Genomic DNA, 18,809 nt, shown 5'->3' on the forward strand with positions numbered 1-18,809 from the left:
TTAAATGCCACGGGCCGCTAAAAAAAAACAGGCGCGGGCCACAACTGGCCCCACGGGCCGTAGTTTGGGCATCCCTGCTCTAAATGGTCACTCAAAATGATGGCTACTTGCTGACTTTTTCTTTTCTACCCCGAACTGCAGGGGGCGCACCACCAGAATATGTTAGTACTCTGGTGAACTCTGACGTCAACATGAACCTGGAAACGTTCATTTTGCTGTCTCCATCCGTTGTTTTGGTCAGTGTGTAGAGCGGTCATTTCAATTAACGCTTGCGTTTAGTTGTTAACCGATGACCTCCCCCCACCACCCCCGGCTCTCTCCCAGGCCTTGAGTGTAGACGACGTTCGTGATCTTCTCGGTACCCAGTTGCCAGACTTGAAATTGTACGAAAACCAAGAGCTGGTGCAAGAATGGATCCGAAAGCAGAGGCAGTCGGAGCTCGACACACTAGGAGTGGACCTTCAAGGAGGCATAGCTGACCCCACAGAAGCCCCCACAGAAGCCCCCACAGATGACTCCAACCCACCATCTTCCACACCTACGCCCAGCTCCAGTGGTGAGTACTGAACAAAAAAACAGCAGAGTGGTTGCCATCTGCTTCCAAATTTGCCTCCCATCAGTCCTAGCAACGCTGTTTCATCCAATTCCTCCATTTTGGTAGCCGAGCTCTGACATGTGCGTCAGTGTAATCGGTGTACCAGGGAATCGTTCACTGACAAAGGTTCCGCTTTGTTTGGATCACATTTTTTAACTAATTAATTTGTTTGTAATTAGTTAATCACCACTAACATGTTAAAGTCCCACCCCTCGTATATACATATACATACACACATATATATACTTTTGCACGTCATTGCGTGGTTTGTCTTCAAATCAAAAAAACTTTTGTAGCACTGGACCCCATTTTGACAGTCAGCCATTTTTGCCTGCACTGCAACGGTTGCTAAGAGGCGGCGCGGCTTGTCAAATCATCCCTCAGGCACAAAATCGCTGAGCGGCTACATCTAACATGATTTTCTGCTTCAGGTACCCGTGTGAGAGCAGAGGCCGGCGCGCTCTCCCTTCTCATCCTCGGCCTCCTCGTCACATCTGTGTGACTGACTGACGCGTGAATGGATTGTATCATATTAGAAAATATTGTATCAGAAGAATTCAGAGATGAACCTTAACCCGGTGATTCCCAACCATTGATCATCAGGTGTACTGCGGGATGTTATACAATTTCACTAAATTGCTCGTTAATAATTACTTATTAACGTCTTTGTTCATCTATCTATGCCAGCAATGTATAGTGACAGGCAGGACAATTAAATGATCTTCCACTAGATGTATCCTCCTGTTACCATTCATACAGTACATGAGAATAATAGCTTTGTGTTCAAACTAAACAGGCCCAGATTTCACAAGAAATCAATTTCTGAATAAATTGTGATGACATCATCAACATTTAAACACACAATACACAGTATTTTGTGTGACATTTGTTTGGTGTGGTTAGAACGTTCTAATGTAAAATATGTGCCTTGGCTTAATAAAGCTTGCAAAACACTGACATGACCCGCTAGCTACATTACTACTACTGTTTCGAATATTTTGGGATTCAACTATGAAGAAAGAAAAAAAAACACTGGCTAGCAAAGATCCCCAAAAATTTAATTCGTAAAAAACACGGCTCAATATTTCACACAAACAGTTGCAGCATCTCAATACCTGAATAGTTCGATAGAAATAAGTTTAGTGATTGAAAGTGTAAAAATAGATCAATCCTTTGGGACACAAAAGTCTTTCAAGTGTTCAAATTTACAAAGTCGTGTACAACTGTCAATCATCAAGCAAGTAAGGAAGATGGAGTCATTGGCACTGAAACCCAAAACTTAATTTACTCTAATTTGCTCGATTCCTATTACCCCCCGTAAAGTAGTCCTGTTTGTCATTGGGCGATGCTCACATACGACAGGTATTACTATTTCACCACACTCAATGAAAATAAAAAGGACACAAATTGGCGTCGCCTTAAGAAAAAGTGCACAAATTTGAAATAGAATTAGTTCATTTGGTTAGACTTTGCTGCGGTTGTAGAATTTGAAGCGTTAAGGGAAATGCAATAGGACACATGTGACATAAGCTCACGCAAAACCAATGGGTGCAAAACGGTGTCTGCTGAACAGAAACTGCACATTAAAAATTGAATTTGTCGACGAATAATGACAGCATACCAAATTAATTACGTGCTAATTTTGGTAGACATTGCTGTGGTTGTGTGAAGAGAAGTGCTCGGGGGGGGCGTGGCTCCATGTCTGCTCAATTGGAAATACAATAAGACACCTTTGTGACGTTAGAAATTGAGATTTTATCTCCTGAGTGATGTATTTACCTTATTAACAATTTCTTTCTTCAAACACGACCGTTGGCATTTCAAAGAAAGGAGGAATGTTAGCCTTGGTGGAGGTCTGCACACAGCTGAGTCTTATCCCCTAGTTAGCTTATTAGCATGATGACGAGTTTGAAAATTTAGCCAGTTTCACTTAACAACACGAAATTTGGTTGGCACGTCTATCATGAGTAGACCCACAAAAAATGTCTCAGGAAGCCACGCCTGAAAAGACACAGGAAGTCTGCCATTTTGTTTTGAATCAGACATTTTAGGTTCATATTGGTCGGTTCCAGGCATCCTTCAAAGACAACCTCGTCCAAGAGATTCTGTCCAACTGAAGTGGTACCTTGACTTACGAGTTTAATTCCTTCTGTGGTCAAGCTTGTAACTCAATTTATTTGCATATAAAATAAATTTTACCCCAAATTAAAAAAAAATAAAAATCTGAAGTTGGGGCATTCGTAAGTGAAAGTAATACGGTAGTGTATTAGGAAAGTTCAGCGCGTGACACCGGTTTCAAAGATCGTAGTGTCTATCGAGACAGGACGCATGAAAAAGTCTCAATGAACAGTGCCTGAAATTGAACAGGAAGTCTGCCATTTTGGTTTAAAGCACCCATTTTGGGGACGAATTGGCAATGTAAGTTTCTTAAGTCAAGGTACCACTGTGCTACCAAGTCTTTTCACTTCACAGACTGCCAATTCATCCCTTCCCGCCTCCGGTGCTCCCATCTCCCGTAGCAACCGTCAGGAAGCCAAATGGCTTTCCGTTTCCGAGGCGTCCTTTCCCTCCTCCGGCTCCACTACTTCGGCGTCTTCTTCCTTCAGAGCCTTGATCACGATCCTGAGCAGCGCGTTTTGATTGAGCAGGTTCTCCGAGGCGTCGGCCAGTTCCCGCAGCCGCCGCAGCGCCTCGCCCAGCTGTCGGCTCTTCTCCCGCCGCTGCTCCTCCAAGCTGCGTTGCTCCTTCCGCAGCTCGGCGTTCTGAGCCGCCAGGTCGCGAGCGTCCAACCGCAGCTGCCGGTTGTCGCGCCAAAGCTGCGCCAGCTGCTGGGAAAGCAGCTCGCGGGCACGGTGCAGCGCCTGCACCTCGTGGCGGAGGGACTCAAACTCGGCGCGTAGGACGGCGCCGCCGGGTCCCGAAGCGTCCCGAGTGTCGGGCGACCGGGGTTCGTCCGTGTCGGGACGCGAGCCGGAGTGCTTGAGGATGAAGCGCAGGAGGTTCGGAAGAGTGATGCGAAGATCATCCGGAAACTTCACGCTCAGTTGTTTTCTTCAAACACAAACATACAATGACATTTTGTAAATGACATTGTATACCTCATATAGTGTATTATAATGAATCCTAAGAGACAAGCATTCACACTCTTGCTACTACACTAATCCCATGTCGAAATTAGTATTTTTTTTCCCATGAATGCTGAGGGACGAGCAATTACACTATTGTCATTGAATCCATTTTTTTCCCCCCAAACTTAGAATGAATGGTGAGAGACACGCATTCAGACTCATCCTACCGAACATGAGAAAATGTTATATTTCCTCTGTGAACCCAGAGAGACGACCATTCGCACTCTGAACTTTACCGATTCCTCTCACCCGTATCGTGGAAAGAAAAGAATGGTGGGAACACGATCCACCATGAACTCCCACGGGAGGTCGTTACGTGCAACATTCACCCTGCAAATAAAGACATCATTATTATTATTAAACATTGTTTTCAAACATATTTTGAACTATATTGAACCATCTCATCATTGTGATTTTTTTTTTTATTTCCTTTTACTTGCGTTGAATGGCGACACTGAGTTTTCCTTGTTTTCATTCAACGATGCATGTCAGTTTTAGTAGCTATTTGACTTCTGGATATTTGGGTGTGCTGTGTTGTGAGTTGTCTTTTTTTTTTTTTGTGACGACCTGTTCCACGACCACAAACACGTGAACTCGGAACGCACGGCACGGCTGTTACTGTAGCGTCCCACCTGGCGACGGTGACGCCGCTGTCGCGCTGCAGCAATCGAGCCAGCTGGATGAGGACGTGGTTGAGAACGGAGCAGAAGCCGCACCACTGAGTGTAGTAGAAAAGCAGCACATCCTGCAACAGACATCGGAAGATGATGCTGAAACTGATCTGAGGTCAGGGAGGGCGCGAAGCCAGACAGGCCTGTCGGTCACCTTTTCAAGGTCCATGACGCAGGGCAGGAAGGAGGACGTGGTCAGCTCGGCGATGAGCGGCCGTGGAGGCTCGGGCTGCTGGGATCGCTCCTGACTCGTGGCTCGGCGTTCTCTCGAGTCCTCGCCCACCAAGTGTCTGTGCAGGAGGTTGTAGGGGGCGCTGAAGTTCCTGATGAAGGCCTCTGGAAGAAACATGAACACGCAATCCCAGAATGTCATCTCGTCGGAGGCTGCGGGGCAAAAACTATGTACAGCAGAGCCCGACCACTTGTGGGGGATAGCCCATGCATGAACAAAGCATGCCATGTGGGTTAATTCTAGTCATTGTGTTTATTTCTTATTTATTGTATATACTACTATTACGACAACTGGTCGTAGGCTTACCGAGAGATTCGGCGAGCGTGGCGGCGGGGCTGCGCTGTAGCACGTAATGCACCTCGTCCTTCAGGTTCACGATGGCCACAAAGGAGCCGTCCCCTTGCACGTCGGTGTTCCGGTGGCGCCGTAATGAGCCGTTTCCGTTTCCCGGCGCCCCCAGCCTCTCCGCCAGCGGCCAGTTGAGGTCCACGTCCAGCACGTAGAACCTGAGCGTCTTGTTGGTCTGACAGCGGAGCCCCTTGAGGGCGTCGAACGAAGACGTGGCGGTGGAAGGAGAGGAATTTTGCACACGGGACACCTCTTCGGTTTGTGAGATGTCCTTCCGTCGAGGGTCGACGTTCCCGCAGCAGGCACTGTGTTGGCTCAGTGGGCTGTAGCTTAGCAGGAAGCTGCTACAGTGAAAGTGAAGGCAGCGGCGTTTGTGTGCGGACTGCAGCGCGGAGGGCAACGAGCAGCGTGCCGACGAGCTCGGGCACACCTCACACCACACGGCCGAGTCGGGGACGGGCACAGAGTGGCAGCACGGCGAGCTGGACGTCAAGTGTTGGTTCTGTGTGTCACACGAGTGATAACGCAGCGCCACGTCTGCAACCTTGGACAGAGAAACAAAAAAATATAGCTGAACTGAAATGCTGTAGAAAATGTGTGTGCGGGGGAAATTTAGGAATTTGGAAGTGGGGGGAAAAAAAAGTGGGGGGAATAAAATAAAGAATTTTAGTGCCGAATAACGTGTGTATGTCGTTCAGTGTATTTCCGACGTGATCTCGTCCTGACAGCGTGCTCACCTGCTGCAGGAGGCCGTCCGGCACGGACACGAGAGGATCGTGCGGCAGGAAAAGCAACAGTGCGGCCCCTTTGGTCAGTTCCTTTTCCAGGAGCCGAGACTTGGTCCCCGGCGGCTGCAGCCATTGCAGGACGCTCTCGTGGTGCTCAAACACCCAGCCACATACGGCGCGGGATGTGAAGTTGCGTTCCCGTCGAGGGAAAATCTGACAAGCAGCGTGACGACGCTGTTATTTCAGGTCAAACTACGCAAAGTGTTGCGTTTACATCGTTTGCTCACCAAAGAAGAGTTAAATCTTCTGTGGAGGTAAACAGTTTCGTCGTCTTCCAGCGAGATGGCGCCCGCCACCTGTCTGTTGGTGACCACCCCGAACCGGACCACGCCCCGGAAATCTGTGCATGTGACGCCGGTAGTGAATATTCTGCAAAGGAGCAACAAGCCAGACACTCGAGATGACCTCCTTACCTCTTTTTAGGGCCTGCAGGGCAGAGGCGAGATACGTCATGTAGCCCGGCGGCTGAGGCGAAGAGGTAAACTGGAAGAAGCCCACCACTCGCGGCTGGCAAGCAGACTCTCAGTTAAGATCCAAACACACTTTGTAAAAAAATAAAAATAAATGAAAAATATATGTATAGATATTGTGCACGAGTGCGTCGATTCATCCGGTACCTCGTGACAGGAGAGGAACTCCCTCAGTGCGACTCTTGACGGGAGATACGTGAGCGGCGTGATCACTCGGAGGATGAAACTTTCCACATAGGCCGCCACGAACGGACCCTTGTACTCGATAGGCCCGAATCTGACGCAGCAAGACCAGTTAGTCGGCTGTCGGACGGTCGTTGTATTTACACGACAATGGTTCAATACCGCTAGATAGATTAGATTAAATTGATTAAATAGATTAAATACAACAGATTAGATATGATAGAACGCGAAAAACCAACGCTCGATCGATCAATAATAGCAATTGATGCGATATGTTAGTCAGATTTGCGCCACGTACTCGGTGGTTAGCCAAGTTTTTTGTAATCACCTTGCATTTGTAAAAAAAAAAAAAAAAAAAAAAAAAAGAAGAAAAATCAGATCGGTAACACAGTCACTTGCAAAATCATCAAATACAATAAAAGGACATGTGAAACATAAACAGTGAAACGCTTAATTTTTTTTTTTTACAGAGTGGCTACAATTTTCCATTTTACAACACGCGATGCTATTGAACCCAAGATGAGACCTGTCGGTAAGTTGAAGAGAAGAATGCGCACGACTGCCACTAATTACAACAATTCCATTCACTCTAATGGCGAAGTGTATTTTCAATTATTTGTTTCTTTGCCGCTCCGTCGAAAACGTAATGCATCAATGACGTCCGTGATTAAATCGACTTTCATCACATTATAGTCGACTACAAAAAAAGAAATAAATCTTCCATTTTTGAATCCCCTCCCTGTACAATAACAATTCTGGTTAGCTAATGAGAATCAATTATGAACAAGAACAACTCCATAATAAGTGTCTTTACTCACTGCCGGTAAAAGAGGTGGATGATGGGATACTTGTAGAAGTGGTTGAGCCTCCTGCACTTGCCTTGACTCCACCAGCAGTTTATGGCCACAAACTGAACCTGGAAGGTTCGATAATCACGACTCGTGTTACAGGTGGTTTGAAGATAATTGCTGAAAATGTGCGCAAAGCCTCAGAACGATATCGTATTCAATTGTGGAGATACGACGTTAAATTGTTGGGCAATTGGGCATCGTGTTGAGAGGTTCTTTGTCTCTTGGCATACCTGTTTGGAGAGTTTCTTGGCCACCAGCTGGACTTCCTGCCTGGCAGCCATGGAATGGGCGCACCACGGCGCGTAGAAGAAGACAAAAGACACCTCGGCCACGTTCCTGAGACGCTCCACCTAGTGAGGAAAAAGACAAACAGAAGTACTGCAAAGTCACAGACATAGTATCCGATTACAATTATACAAATGAGAAATATGTAGCCCCCCAAGTACCACCATCATCGTTTTATTCCCAAAAAAGTATGTTTATTATTAATCAAAGCCACAATAACAACATGCACAGTTTGAACATTGACACGATTAAATAATGATTCAATTTGTAATGCACATAAAAGTAACAAACAACGTGCCAAAATAAATGTTTGGGGGGGGGGGAAATACATAAATACAACTGAAATGAACCCAAAAAGAAGTTTAAGCCACTCTAACATTATACACAGCTTGAAAATTTTAATTCAGTGATTCTTTCGCAAATACATCCACTTGTGATCTTACCTGGTCAAGCTGACCCAAGTAGAGATCCACTACTGGGGATTCAGGCGAGAAGAAGCGCAATGGCGGTCGAGCCGCTGCCACCACGTTCTTTGCACGACTGCAAATAAAAATCAATTGAACGTTTTTGGCAGTGCATGAAGAATATATGGCTGTTAGTATTGTTCTATACTTTGTATGTATATGTTGCTGCCCCGTTTGTGTTAAAATAAGATCAATAAAGTTGGTTCAAGGAATATAACTACTATACCGCAATAGCCCGCCTATGGCATTTCGCATTATGTGTTAGGATTAAGATAGACGACTTTGGTCAAAGTTGGCAAACTACTGGCACAAAGTTCACTGCTTCCATCTAGTGGTTGAATGCCTGAAGCTCAGTCATACGTCCAATTTTTGCTTGTAAGACAAACAAAAAAATATAAAAGAAAAGCACATTTTGACCAAGCACTTGTAAAATAAGGTACACGTGCAGTTTAAACCCTCATTAGCAGCACATGGTAATTGGATTCGAATGGAGAAGAAGCTTTTTTTTCCTATAACAGATTAATGGCATTTCTATTTACTTCAATGGGTAAAGACGACTTAAGATACGAGTGTTGTGCGATTCAAGCGCGTTCACGGCATCAATTAAACTCGTAAATCAAGGCAAATAAGTAATTGGATTTGAATGAAGGAGAAGCTCATTGACAGACAAGGCGTACCGTGTCTTGTTATTGGATTTGCAGTGTCTAGTAGCGTAAAAGCCAGCAACGCCGCCGCGTACCTGCATGTGAACTTGACAGCCAGGACGAGCAGAACTCCGAGCACGATGGCCCCGCACAGGAGAGCCGGTCTCCGGGCCATCAGACTCAGCACCTGCCGGAGACCAAGCCGCGCGCGCCGCAGCATTACAGCCCGTCGGCGGTTCCTCCTCGTCTCATTTTGTTTTATACGCCCCGAGCCATTTGGCCGACGTCAGTCGTTGGGTGGGTGGTGCTGTAGCTCTGTTGCGGCGGCCACGGAGCTTGGCTGGATTGGACGTACGCGTAGACCGCAAGAAAGCTTCACGAAGGCGGTCCGACCAACCTTTCTTCCCCACGTACACTTTTCACTTCCGCAACAATGACGTCAGGGACCATCACTGAAAAGCTCTCAGGGGGTGTCAACCCTCTGACGGCGGCATGAAAATGTATTAAAACAGGTGTATTGCGTTTGAAAAATGATTTTAGAATGATCAAATTGTTACATGAATTATAATTACCAATTCATAATACGCCCTCGTGATTATGCGTTTTGGAATTGACGTTCTCTTGATTGACGGTCTCTTACATTGTCGTGACGTCACTTGTATGAACATTTGGAAGGCTTGATGCCACTAGAGGGCAATAATTGGTCAATTTGCTCAACGAAGAATTTAAATATAATATGCATTTTTGTGTGTGCGTGTGGGGGCGTCTATAAGCATCAGCCGAAGTATATAGAAAACATTACTAAATTCAATATAAAATATTGAAAAAAAGGGCGTCCATAAAGTCTTTTCACAATTTATATTTATTACAAAAGCAAATCAATTGAAGAATCTGTGACGAATATTACAAAAGGAGGATATTTAAAAAAAAAATTGTCATTTTTCAAATTTGGTCGTCTCCTCCTCCCGTTATCCAACACTGGTCCTCCATGAATTTCTTCCATACACGACCCCAGTAAAAAAAACAAAAACAAAAAAAAAACATATATATATATATATATATATATATATATATATAGTGTAAACAACTCCAAAAGTAAATATTTATTTTCAATGAACATGAAAAAGCTGCAGGTAAAAATCACAGTGTTGAACATTAAGTGCAAATGAACATAATCAAGTTGTCTTTCAAAAAAGCTTTAGTGAAAGCAGGTATACACATTCTTCTGGATTTATAAAAAAAAAAAAAAAGTATGCTTCATTTATTAGCAATAAAAGCAAATCTATTCTGGAACATTCTTCCTTAGATTGGCATTCTTGTTGGAGTGACGTGTGAAAACATTTGTTCTTCACAAGTTTCAAGAAACATTTAATACGCTGTAATTATTATTACACAGGTAAATTAGGTACGTTGAATGTGTTAAAAAAATTAAAATAAAAATTTAAAAAATAACATATCTAAACAGTTCCTCAACTTTAACAAAAACACACTGAGGCTGAGCTCGACAACCATTAACATGTGGAACAGACAAACGAGCGCTCTCAGGCTCATTGCGGCAACATGGTTTGCGAAAGCGCAGCACTGCCATCATTGTTCTATGTCCCCCTCTTGTTCCACTCCAGCAGAGAGACGTCAGGACAAAATAGAACTTCATGCAGCAAATGAACCAGCTGCAAGGACATTGACAGCGGAGCAAATGACGGCTCATCCAGCAGACATTTGTTTCATTGCATTTAGCGGCTCGCAGGCTACATTAATGCGCCGCCGTTTGTGGGTGCCGGAGTTGTTGCACCAACAGGTCTACGTTCATGAGGGGGCTGATGTAGAGGGCCCAGTAGAAGAGGGCGTTGCAGACCAGCTGTGGGACCAGAGGCCACATGAGGCCGAAGGCGAGTCCCTGATATAACATCGACCACACGTGGTTCCACATCATACCAGGGAGGGCCCTAATAACAAAGGAAACAAATGTTAGTTATTACCGCTGCGAGCTGCGGTGAACAGGCCCTCGGACTCCCTCTTTCATGGCAAATCCTGGAAATGATGAGCAAACTTTGACTCTATGCTCTGCCCAAGTTATATGACATAGGTATAGAAAAAGCTTTCCAATTTGTCTCGTATTATACCTGCTTCCGATTAGGGCTTCCATCCATCCATCCATTTTCTGAGCTGCTTATACTCACAAGGGTCGTGGGAGTGCTGGAGCCTATCCCAGCTATCATCAGGTAGGAGGCGGGGTACACCCTGAACTGGTTGCCAGCCAATCGCAAGGCACATACAAACAAACAACCATCGCACTCACATTCACACCTACGGGCAATTTAGAGTTCTATTTGGGCACATTTCTTAGTTGATATTTGTCAAAGCATGAGCCCTGGAATTTGTGAACATGGACAACTTTCTGTTCAATTCCCTACATGGGTCCTTGAGACCTTTTCGTGCATTCAGCCATGATAGACATGTCCACACAATTTCACCTCAACGGGTTCAACTGGTGTAATTTTGTTCTAACTTTGCAGAGGGTGATACTGAGTGAGTGCTAAGGGCCTTAACTTTTTACCAGGACAAACATGACAGATGTTTGATTGTACACCTCAACCACATTTTTCTCATTTGTTAAATTATTAGTGAGTTACACACTGTCCTGTGAAATGATGTCACGCTATTTATGTAGCCTGTGTAGCAACAGTGCTCTAAATAAATGATTACACAACACAAAATGTGGTTATGAATGAAGGTAATAATTACAATTAACAGGGAGTCCCTGTTTATCCCCAGGGACTTATTCCAGACCCACCGATATAGAGACCATATCAACACATTAAAATGTACTGAAACATACTTTTTAAACACATTGAAAATGTATTTGGACATGCAAATTTTTTTTTAGAAAATACTGTACCTATTGTAGTGTCTGTGTGTTACATACAGTATCTGCCTTTAAGAGCTATGGCCTAGAGCAGCTCTTTGTGTGAGTGTGCTCATTCTGTTTGTGTTTTACTGTTTTTAAAAAATTAATTTGTTGTATGGTTCCTATGGAAATCACAAAAACATTGGGTAAACCAGATGCATTGCTTTAACACATTCACTGCCATTGACGGCTTTAAAAGTCAAATATCCATGTTAACTGGGAAGGATGGCAGTGAATGAATTAAGTACTTTAGCACAAGTGCCAATTCGCAACATTTGTTCACAGGAGGCTTATTAAAGGTAGATAAAAGAAAATGGTATTCATAAAAATTAAATACAATAAAATGTAATTAAATTAATAATAATACAATTAAAAATTAAAAACAAATACAATTTAAAAATGTATGGATAAGATTCTCCCGGCGTTCAATAATAACTGAAAAGTGCATGGGCAATTGTGGCTCTCCTTTCCTACGTGCAAGGGAATTACAGTAAATATACTGAAAAACGCATTTTTAACAATGAACCACAATATAGAATTTTATCCATCCATCCATCCATCCATCTATTTTCTTTACCACTTATCCTCACTAGGGTCACGGGCTGCTGGAGCCCAGCTATCATCGGGCGGGAGGCGGGGTACACCCTGAACCGGTCGCCAGCCAATCGCAGGGCACATATAAACAAACAGCCATTCGTACTTACATTCACACCTACGGGCAATTTAGAGTCTTCAATCAACCTACCATGCATGTTTTTGGGATGTGGGAGCAAACCGGAGTGCCCGGAGACAATACAACCAGGCATGGGGAGAACATGCAAATTTTAGGCTTGTGTTTCAATGTGTTTCAAGTCTTTAAAGTGTGTGGGAGTGGTAAAACTTGGGGGGGGGAAAAAGGTTTCTTATATGGTTTTCACTCATTGCACGTGGGTCTGGAACATATCCCCCACGATAATCAGGGGTTTACTGTAGAGAACAAATGTTCCATAGCCTTCTAGTTAAACACGTGGAGGACTAGTCGCCGGCGGCATACCTGATTCTAGCCGTGGTCCAGAGTCTCCACAGAGAGCAGCACTCCAGCATTGACAGGAGCACGGCATGGACGATGACGATGCAAGACGTCCAGTAGTGGACGGCAAGCCAGTCCCAGGCAAATTCCGCTATCAGCTGGTACGGGAGCAGGAAGTACTTGACCATGAACTCACTCCACTGTTGCCAGCTGGGTTCCGTCTAAGGAGCCAGAACACCACCTTGTTGTTACATCATAGAATGCCAAAAAAACAAAAACAAAACAAAAAAACTTTCAAGACCAGTTTGGGAAACTGTCACCTGTGAGTCAAAGGGCCGGCTCTCCACCGTTGGACTGGCGAGCGCGATGGGTGGGCAGCAGGTGTGGAGGAAGGGCAGGAAGGTTTCCGAATAGTCAAATAAGTACAAATAGAAGAGCGTTAGGCGAGGGGAGCGCTTCATGGCGTAAAGCAGGAACAGAGACTTCCCTGAATGGGCCGCCTGATGGAAAGAGAAAAGAACATGTTTCCCAGGCATCATTTGATTGTCAGTGTTGGGAAGATGACTTTGCAAATGACGTTGGTTACAGTTACAAGTTACCCTGTTGAAAACTTAATAGTAGTGTAACTATTTAAATTACGTTCTCAAAGTAATATAACTAATTATATTTGATTACATTTTGATTACTTTTCTTAATTTTGAATGAATGCGTCAACAGGAGCCTTGGATGGTTCCTGTAAAAAAGTGGATTCAAACCATAGATAATACATTTTGGAATTAAACAAAACCCTACACAAATAAACTGATAACAAAACATGATAAATGTAAAAGAACATTTGTTTTTGTTGCATTATACGTAAATACAGTATATAGGCCTACACATACATATACTGTATATGTGCACAGCTACAGCATGTGGAATAGATGACACCATGTTGACCTAATGACAAATATACACAATTTAGACAATATCGTACCTAGTATGAAAGATTAGATAAATGAATCATGTTTAATAAAAAAAAGTCCAAAATTATAAAGGTAAAAATGTTCAAAAGTCAATGTTCTTTTGTGTTTTCAAAATTGTAACTATAAATCTAACCTTTTCAAAATCTCAGACAAACTAATAGATTGCACCACAAGATGGTGCATCGAGGTCATATTTGGAAACATGTTTGTCATGTTTGAGACTAAAGCAGAATGGGATAAGACTTTCGAAGGAGGAACTCATATGAAAAAAAACTAAACTTGTAATCATGGAAATTTCCAAAAGCAAGTGTAATTTAATTAAACATTTTCTCCCAGAAATGTAATGGATTACAATTACATGCATTTTGTAATTCAAATGCTATTAGTTACTCCAAACAAATGATTGTATGGTGGTACCGTCATTTACGAGTGCCCCATCTTACAAGTTTTGAGTTACAAGCTCTTGCTCGGTTGATTTTTTTTGCTTCATGTTCAGATTCACTGCCCTTGTGTGAGTGAAACAAAAAATGGAGCAATTAAATATTGGGCGGCACGGTGGCCGACTGGTTAGAGCGTCTGCCTCATAGTTCTGAGGACTGGGGTTAAATCCCGTGCCCACCTGTGTGGAGTTTGCATGTTCTCCCCGTGCCTGCGTGGGTTTTCTCCGGGTACTCCGGTTTCTTCCCACATCCCAAAAAATATGCATGGTAGGTTAATTGATGACTCTAAATTGCCCGTAGGTGTGAATCTGAGAGCGAATGGTTGTTTGTTTGTATGTGCCCTGTGATTGGCTGGCAACCAGTTCCGGGTGTACCCTGCCTCCTGGCCGATGATAGGTGGGATAGGCTCCAGCACGGCCGCGACCCTACTGAGCAGAAGCGGCTCAGAAAACGGATGGATGGATGGAATTAAATGTTGTAATCCCCTCGCATGTGGAGTCAAGCACGCAAATACAAAATGAGAACACTAACAAGGAGTTGCTGTCGGCCATAACTCACGCCGAGACGCAGACGAACCTGTTTCAGCTCCTGATGTCACTCACTAGGCCACGCCCATTAAAGGCACACATCCAACACGACTACTACAGTCCGTACAGTAATTACATTTTATAAAAAAGCTGTTTATTTCTTCACATTTTCTTTTATGATGTTTTTATATACCACAGTGAAATATTTATGAAAAACAAAAACATTGTTTGTATGTGGGGGGCTTTAACGGAATACTTCGTCAAACTTTTAAGTCAAGGTACGATTATACATGCAAGAAAACTGACGATGATGGAATTCGGATTATCTTGCCTTGTATTCCCACAGGTTCTGAGGTCTGAGATCAAGGGCTTGAAGTCTGTAGAGTTCAGCCAGAATGGCGTTTCGGTAAGCCTGATTCTGGATGTCGTAAGGTGGATTCCACAGCTCCTTCTCCTCCAGTGTCCTCAGTAATCTGAAAATCAGTGAAGTTAGAACGCAGAGCACACAAGGGCCTGCATCCGTTGTTACGTGTGTCATGATGCATTCAGGTACATGCGTGAAACACTGACGACTAATGGCTCAAATTACCCCTTAAGTCCAATTCTGCTCTACCATTTGTGTAAAGGAAACGTCTGTGATGATGCAGCATACAAAAGATCTGTGGTAATCCATAATAGACATTATCGCCACTAAGATTACTTTTTTCCAGTGTCATTTATTCAACTAACAATTAATTTTATTTTTGGGGGTCATGTACAACCGTAGCTCTCCGCGTACCACGACTTGCGCCGTAGGAATTGACTAACAATAAGGACAGCAAAGAGCTTTATGGATCATCTAAACTTTAATTTGGGTTATCGGAAACACTTTAAATAGCAACAGGTGTGTGTTGACTCATTTCACATCATGTGATTGGTTAATTCTGAACACAGCCACATCCTCAGTTATAGGAGGGTCTGCACATTATCTCATTTTTTTACATTTTAATTCCCCTCTCCCCCCAATTTGAACAGATTTGTGTAGACTTTTTATATCCTCTGTACCTGCCATTGATACTGCCTGGCTGAAAAGACTTGCTGGACAGTTCAGGTCCCAAGTGCGTCAGCCAGAAAATCATTTGGTCTGGCGTCCATTGCAAAGCGGGATGACCGACTAACAGGTCCTCTTGCTCCACCTCGTGGCTGCTGCTCCCCTGATACAACAGCAATGACACCTGCAAATACATATACATGTGTTACAACAACTTCAGTCAGTGTAAGTGTCAACAAAAGCGGGACCATATTGCCATCTGTTTACATGTACAACAGCAGCACACGCTCACACAAACAAACAAACATATACACACACACACATGCTGACTTTAAATGTCACACTGACAAAATAAACATGAAATTTGGTCACTTATTGCCACAGATTAAATTGGCTACACTTAGTTGCTAGGTATTTATACTACATGATGTGCTGCATAATTGATTATACAGCAGTACCTTGACTTACAAGGTTATTTTCGTGACCATGCTCATAACTCAATTCACTTGTTCTGTATAGCAAATCCATTTTTCAATTTTCTGCAGTGAAATGGATTTAAATGTCATTCATCCATTCCAGCCCCCCCCCCCACTCCCCGAAATTCACCAAAATTACTTTTGTAAACAGAATAAAAGAGAATGGAAAGAAATTAACTGTGCCACCCCAAACAGAATGCCGCCCTTGTCGATATTCCAGATTAAACATTCTCCAGGCCTGCTCTTTTTTCGTACGGTCCCGAGAATGTTCGAGGTGCACACAAACAGCAAAGATCATTTTCTTCTCTATTGTTCTGCTCAACAACTACAGGACGTCGTGTGTGACGCAGTGTGTTCTCGATCCCAACTGGCTGTTGCGACGCAGCGTCACGCAAATTTGAGTTGACCACGAAGTGGGCAGGTAATTAAATAATGTGTAGGGTACCTACATCACAACGATGCCCGATTCTGATCAACTCATTTTCCTCCCTTTTGCTTTTCATCCGCTATTGCATACGATCGACAAATTGCATAGATGTTAAACTTAAACCATGTCACAGACTCATTTTGACCTATATTATGCATAAAACAGTGGGGAAAAAAAGATTTTGGGCAATAATATGCTAACAATGCAAATAAATAAATCCATTTATAACATACCGCACCACACAAGAGGGTAGCAAAGACTCCAGAGAAGAAAAATAAAAATCCTGCTGCTTTGTGCTGCTTGGTCCTTGACTTGCCCAGATTGTCGCCATACCTAAACATACAAACACATTCAACTGCTTCATCAAGGTGGACACAGTCAGCTTCAAAAGCGATGTCATTAGGAGACTTTACCTCTCAAAAGCCAGTGTAATTCGGGAGATTTTGGGGTTATCTTGGATCTCTACTCGCCTCCGCTGTACAACCTCGCTGAACAACTTGTCAGTTGCCTCACTGGGAAGGTGGGGGAGCATCGTGTGAACACAAGCGCAAATGTGAATGAGCATCTTTGGTCAGTCGTTGACAAGAAAAAGCCTTGAAACATTTGCTTTGCTTTGCTACAATTTATATTTGCATCACACGTGTAACTTTGGTTTTTGTGATGGCACCACAGTGATGACAAAGAAGTGTGATAAACATAGAACTGGAAATGTGAAGTTCCACTGTAATTCAATGACTTCCCAAGTGGAAGTTGGATTCTAAAGTACTCTAAGTGAGATGCAGGCAGGTATGAGGCAAACATTCACCGATTTAGTCTCCTTGTGAAAAATCCTACCTCAGCTGTATGTTGACTTTGGGAAAGCCCTCCCACCTCTGGCGGCACTCTGGACACTCGTTCTTTCGAGAGGACTCCCACCACAGGGCCAGACAGTGGCGGCAGTAGTTGTGGCCGCAGGTCAAGGTGGTGGGGTTCACCAGGACGTCAAAGCAACAGTGGCAGGAGAACTCTTGCTCAGAGATTCGCTCACTCGAGGAAGACTGTATGTCTTCATGTGCTTCCTGGGTGCCGGCTGGTGAATCCTGTTCATGCATCTGGGGCAGAAATTACAGAATATAGATGTGAAATGATGTCACAGACTAGAGAAATTAACCTATAGTTGTGAGTGTGAATGGTTGTGTGTGTGTGTGTGCCATGTGATTGACTGCAGACCAGTCCAGGGTGTAGTTTGCCTTTCACTCAAATTCAGCTGGGCTAGGCTCCATAACAGGATAAGGGTTATAGAAAATGGCTGGATGGATGTTCCTGCATAGTTTTCTCAGCATATACTGCTAAAAAGCATAGTTTTCTCAGCATATACTGCTAAAAAGCCACTACAGCAGTGTTCATCTACACTTCCACAAACCTCAGTCATTTTAATTATAAGTCAACAAACACCTCATTTCGTCGGAAGTCTGTGAGTTTGCTCCAGTTGGTTTCACTTTTGAGTCACACGAATGAGCATTGGTTGCAGTTTCAGCTGTACACGGAGAATAAAACCATTAAATACCTTAATGTTTATACGCAATATCATAACCAGAACGAAGCTGGGGAATGATGTTACAGCACGAGAAGAGCCAAACGTCACAAAATGTCGTTGAAACAAAATTGTACACCTTGACAGCGTACTCTTAAATATACAGCTGTGGCGTAAGGCGTGTGTCATTTACGAAAACAACGAGGTAATATAACTTCGAACATAGCCGTTTTGTTAACGTGGTAAAAGTTTTGGCTAGCTAAATTGCGAGCTAATTTCAAGCTAGTCGGCTACTACCATAAAAAACACAATAAGCACTCATTGTTATCTGGAGCTTGACGAAACTAGTCGGACGTTTCTTTTTTTGTTTTGTTTTGTTTTGCTAAATTAACCCGTACCTTGGAAGAGAGACCGAACCGCCGCCGATAGGTGACGTACATTGGTCCACTCGGCTCACGTTATGTTCCACGAGTGAACTCGAACGAAATCTGTGGGAGAGAGAGCAACGTCGCCGACATGAATCCACTCTGTCTTCTCCTGACTCATTGCACGCGGACGCCAGCGTGTCATCCTACTCCTCGTCGTGTTCTTCTCGGGCGGCGGCGGGGGGCGTGCGGGGGTCAAAACACCTCCACGTGGAGGCAGCCAGCCATGCCGAAGTGGCAACAATGCTCACGCTGTACATTATTTCATACTGTTCATTTTCCGTGTGCACAAAATGACCGGGCAATATTTTCAAACGGCATCAAAACCTGTCTAAAAAAATAAATAAATGGATGATTAATCATAAAATGTGAGAGAAGGGAAAGTGTTTTTTTTTCGTCAGTGGTGAAGGTTTTTGAAGATATTGCGTCC

At 43.7% G+C, this 18,809-nt stretch overlaps 3 protein-coding genes across 4 annotated transcripts in view; 1 reads left to right on the top strand and 2 right to left on the bottom strand.

The window, feature by feature from the left end:
- Positions 1–1,552, top strand: part of LOC133477266 (uncharacterized) — a 36,837-nt gene extending 35,285 nt beyond the window's left edge. For both annotated transcript variants that reach the window (XM_061771847.1, XM_061771848.1), the window contains 3 exons: positions 142–236; positions 325–556; positions 1,027–1,552. In XM_061771847.1, the coding sequence (XP_061627831.1) occupies positions 142–236; positions 325–556; positions 1,027–1,097 (398 nt within the window). In that variant the 3' untranslated portion in view covers positions 1,098–1,552. The remainder of the gene's footprint in view (positions 1–141; positions 237–324; positions 557–1,026) is intronic.
- An 80-nt stretch (positions 1,553–1,632) lies between these two features.
- Positions 1,633–9,100, bottom strand: txndc11 (thioredoxin domain containing 11). Its single transcript, XM_061771849.1, has 13 exons — positions 8,755–9,100; positions 7,995–8,091; positions 7,497–7,616; positions 7,234–7,331; positions 6,380–6,509; positions 6,176–6,269; positions 5,990–6,102; positions 5,712–5,915; positions 4,933–5,518; positions 4,549–4,730; positions 4,356–4,468; positions 3,973–4,053; positions 1,633–3,646 (listed from the first exon to the last, which is right to left on the bottom strand). Exons 1-13 carry the CDS (start codon positions 8,877–8,879, stop codon positions 3,121–3,123), a joined length of 2,469 nt encoding a protein of 822 aa, XP_061627833.1. The 5' UTR covers positions 8,880–9,100; the 3' UTR covers positions 1,633–3,120.
- Positions 9,101–9,503: 403 nt separating this feature from the next.
- LOC133477273 (bifunctional apoptosis regulator-like) lies at positions 9,504–18,492 on the bottom strand. Its single transcript, XM_061771862.1, has 9 exons — positions 18,353–18,492; positions 17,276–17,532; positions 16,855–16,953; positions 16,675–16,774; positions 15,553–15,722; positions 14,840–14,981; positions 12,897–13,076; positions 12,601–12,797; positions 9,504–10,605 (listed from the first exon to the last, which is right to left on the bottom strand). Exons 1-9 carry the CDS (start codon positions 18,392–18,394, stop codon positions 10,413–10,415), a joined length of 1,380 nt encoding a protein of 459 aa, XP_061627846.1. The 5' UTR covers positions 18,395–18,492; the 3' UTR covers positions 9,504–10,412.
- Between the last annotated feature and the right edge of the window lie 317 nt (positions 18,493–18,809).

Source organism: Phyllopteryx taeniolatus, chromosome 4 (genome assembly GCF_024500385.1).
Source record: "Phyllopteryx taeniolatus isolate TA_2022b chromosome 4, UOR_Ptae_1.2, whole genome shotgun sequence".
In the NCBI taxonomy this organism is placed as follows: domain Eukaryota; kingdom Metazoa; phylum Chordata; class Actinopteri; order Syngnathiformes; family Syngnathidae; genus Phyllopteryx; species Phyllopteryx taeniolatus.

Excerpts from the sequence above, each read along its gene's own strand:
- txndc11 (XM_061771849.1), bottom strand. The coding sequence starts at position 8,879 with ATGCTGCGGCGCGCGCGGCTTGGTCTCCGGCAGGTGCTGAGTCTGATG. Across the intron at positions 5,916-5,989 it reads GAAGATTTAACTCTTCTTTG|ATTTTCCCTCGACGGGAACG; the intron begins GTGAGCAAACGA and ends GCTGCTTGTCAG. Across the intron at positions 5,519-5,711 it reads CGGACGGCCTCCTGCAGCAG|GTTGCAGACGTGGCGCTGCG; the intron begins GTGAGCACGCTG and ends TCTCTGTCCAAG.
- LOC133477273 (XM_061771862.1), bottom strand. The coding sequence starts at position 18,394 with ATGTACGTCACCTATCGGCGGCGGTTCGGTCTCTCTTCCAAG. Across the intron at positions 15,723-16,674 it reads CTACCCTCTTGTGTGGTGCG|GTGTCATTGCTGTTGTATCA; the intron begins GTATGTTATAAA and ends ATGTATTTGCAG. Across the intron at positions 13,077-14,839 it reads AGAACCTGTGGGAATACAAG|GCGGCCCATTCAGGGAAGTC; the intron begins GCAAGATAATCC and ends TCTTTCCATCAG.